Raw genomic sequence first — 3,065 nt, 5'->3', positions numbered from 1 at the left:
CACGGACGCACACACACACACACACACACACACACACACACACACACACACAGATATACAGGGGATAGACGATGAAACTGAAACATCTGTCATTTTAGTTTCATGGCTAAACTGGACCAGCCTGGTGGCCAGTCTTCATTAATTGCACATTGCACCAGTAAGAGCAGTGTGAAGGTTCAATTAGCAGGGTAAGAGCAGTTTTGCTCAAAATATTGCAATGCACACAACATTATGGGTGACGTACCAGAGACCAAAAGAGGACAAATTGTTGGTGCACTTCTTGCTGGTGCATCTATGACCAAGATAGCAAGTCTGTGATGTATCAAGAGCCACGGTGGCCAGGATAATGTCAGCATACCACCAAGAAGGACTAACCACATCCAACAGGATTAGCTGTGGATGCAAGAGGAAGCTGTCTGAAAGGGATGTTCGGGTGCTAACCCGAATTGTATCCAAAAAACATAAAACCATGACTGCCCAAATCACGGCAGAATGAAATGTGCACCTCAACTCTCCTTTTTACCTCCACATGGTCAATATACATGGCCGGGCTGCTATAGCCAATCTTTTGGTCACCCATGCCAATGCCAAATGTCGGTATCAATGGTGCAAGGAACACAAATCTTGGGCTGTGGACAATGTGAAACATGTATTGTTCTCTGATGAATCCACCTTTACTGTTTTTCCCACATCCGGGAGAGTTACGGTGTGGAGAAGCCACAAAGAAGCGTACCACCCAGAATCTGACGGAAAGGGTAGGTACAAAACAAAGGAAGTGCTTGTTGCTGACCATTGTGTCAATCAAACTTGTTCGCGGGGATAGAGTGAGTGGAGTTAGCGGTCAAGTCAAGATTAGCAATGTTTTGTCCATTTTGCGGCACCCATTTTAGCCAGTTGGCAAGTTTTTGTTTTTCATGTGGGAAGTCTTTGGAGTTTTTAAAAGAGCAGTCAGAAGACGACGTAATGCGTTTTTGTATAGGCTACTTCAATGAAGGTCACTCCTATGATGTAATCGTCGATATGATGTCCTCTTTACACGGTGTAAACATTAGTTTGCGGTGTCTTAAAATGAAACTGAAAAGGAGTGGAGTGTACCGCAGAAAAAACTATTCCTCTACAAACGCTGTCAAGAATGCTATACGGTTGGAGCTCCGTGGACCAGGGCAGCTCTTTGGCTACCGAACGATGTGGCAAGTACTTCGGCAAAAGTACAATTTGCGAGTAAAGTGAGATGATGTTATGGTGTTACTCCGGGAGCTCAATCCTCGAGGATGCGAGATGAGAGCACGCAGAAGGTTCGTCAGAAGGACCTACTATTCAATGGGGCCCAACTATATATGGCATTCTGATGGTTACGACAAACTCAAGCCATTTGGATTGGCCATTTCGGGCTGCATAGATGGGTTTTCACGGAAAGTATTGTGGCTTGTATGTGGACCAACAAATAATAACCCATCAGTAATCGCTCGCAATTTCCTCTCTTGTGCACAAAAACTTGGTGTTGTCCCCATGAGACTGAGGACCGATTGCGGTACGGAGAATGGCCTTATGGCTGCAGTTCAGTGCACTCTTCGACACCAGCACACCGACTACTACTCAGGAGTGTCTAGTCACATGTATGGCTCATCCACCAGCAATCAACGCATTGAGTCGTGGTGGTCGATATTGAGAAAGGGAAGGTATGCAGCCCTAAGGATTTGTTTTCATAATTGCTATTAGTCTAAAGATATAACATTTTTACTGTCATTCATAATCATGTAGATTAACTGACATGAATATCACTGTATAGGAAGATAATTCAGCGTAAACACACCAGTTACATTGTACAGTATATTTAACCTGACTATAGACCATTATTATTGCACTCCATTTCTAAAGGTCTCAGTTCTGGATGGAACTATTTGCTGACCTCAGAGATGCAGGACACTTCAGTGGAAGTCATGAACATCAGTGTTTACTGAGGTTTTGCTTTGGCGATGTTGTACAGAAGGACCTGGATGAATGTGTGACACTGTGGAACAGTCACAGGATTCGAACTTCAAGAACAGCATCATGTCCTGGAGGAGTGCCTAATGAACTTTACTACTTACCACACAGGTAACTAATTAGTGATGTATTGTTTCTTTACTGTAGCTGTTATTTGTGGCATATATGTAAATGAATGCTTTATTAAGATCCATTCCTCAATCTAGATTTGGCTCCAGAGACTGTGGCTTTAGAGTTGAACAGACAGAACTGGATGGTTTTCCTGAGATAAGACAGACGGTTAATCCGTGTGGTGACCCAAACATCCAGGAGTACTTGGACTTTGTGATGGAACACAGACAGCTACAAAAGCCAAGCAACTGGGAGACTGCAGCACAACTGTACCTTTGTCTCAAAGACATATCACAGCTGTAATTGTTCTGATTAGACATTAACTGAGTAGATTTTATAATTTTACCTTTCCAACTACTTGAAGCTCACATGAATATGTTTGAAATATGGAGTAACAGTAATACATAGAATGAAATATACTGCAAATATGGAAAATAAACATTTTATTTCAAGTACTGTTTCTCCCCTTAATACATCATTGCTGTATCAAAATGTATTTGCCATCAAGAACATTCACATCTTCATTTATGCTTAAAATATAGCAATAACAATGTGTTTTCCATCACAAACATATAAATCTATCACCTAGGTATACCATGGTTTAATAACATGTAAATCCTGGGGAATTCTGAATTCCAAAGTCCATATTTGTCCTAAACTCATTGTATGAATCCAGAAGTGGTAATTTCAGTGTGTTTGAGCATGTATTTGCCATTGGAAATGGTGAATCATCCAGGAACTCAATCTTTGGCAGTGGATCCAATCCAGCAGGGGGAAGTGAAGTTAGTCCAGTTGCAAACATGAAAACGTCATCCACACACACAGCAGCCTGGCCTTCTGTAAAGCAATAGAACTGTGATGCTTATACTGCGAGTGTTTTTAATTAGTAGTAAAAATGGTCATTTATTACACAATCTCTTTAGCAAACCTTCACAATCAAGAAGATAGTCGGCCCAGTAACCCAACGT

General features: G+C 41.7%; 1 protein-coding gene across 2 annotated transcripts; it reads left to right on the top strand.

The window, feature by feature from the left end:
• Positions 1–770: 770 nt before the first annotated feature.
• LOC143475128 (uncharacterized) lies at positions 771–2,549 on the top strand. 2 transcript variants are annotated; one of them, XM_076972871.1, is made up of 4 exons: positions 771–1,295; positions 1,515–1,679; positions 1,879–2,097; positions 2,193–2,549. In XM_076972871.1, the coding sequence occupies exons 1-4, from the start codon at positions 1,240–1,242 to the stop codon at positions 2,398–2,400; spliced, it is 648 nt and encodes a 215-aa protein (XP_076828986.1). In that variant the 5' UTR covers positions 771–1,239; the 3' UTR covers positions 2,401–2,549. The 2 variants fall into 2 exon arrangements, 1 of the variants encoding a protein (XP_076828986.1); XR_013120932.1 differs by having other exon boundaries at positions 771–1,679; positions 1,988–2,097.
• Positions 2,550–3,065: the final 516 nt, after the last annotated feature.

Source organism: Brachyhypopomus gauderio, chromosome 14 (assembly GCF_052324685.1).
Source record: "Brachyhypopomus gauderio isolate BG-103 chromosome 14, BGAUD_0.2, whole genome shotgun sequence".
Classification (NCBI taxonomy): domain Eukaryota; kingdom Metazoa; phylum Chordata; class Actinopteri; order Gymnotiformes; family Hypopomidae; genus Brachyhypopomus; species Brachyhypopomus gauderio.
The sequence above is the reverse complement of the archived record's forward strand: the minus strand, read 5'-3'. Positions and strand labels throughout refer to the sequence as shown.

Bases quoted from the DNA above. Each gene is read 5' to 3' on its own strand.
- LOC143475128 (XM_076972871.1), top strand. From the start codon at position 1,240: ATGGTGTTACTCCGGGAGCTCAATCCTCGAGGATGCGAGATGAGAGCA. The intron at 1,296-1,514 runs GTTCGTCAGAAG...TGTCCCCATGAG, and splicing joins GAGATGAGAGCACGCAGAAG to ACTGAGGACCGATTGCGGTA. The intron at 1,680-1,878 runs GTATGCAGCCCT...CCATTTCTAAAG, and splicing joins TCGATATTGAGAAAGGGAAG to GTCTCAGTTCTGGATGGAAC.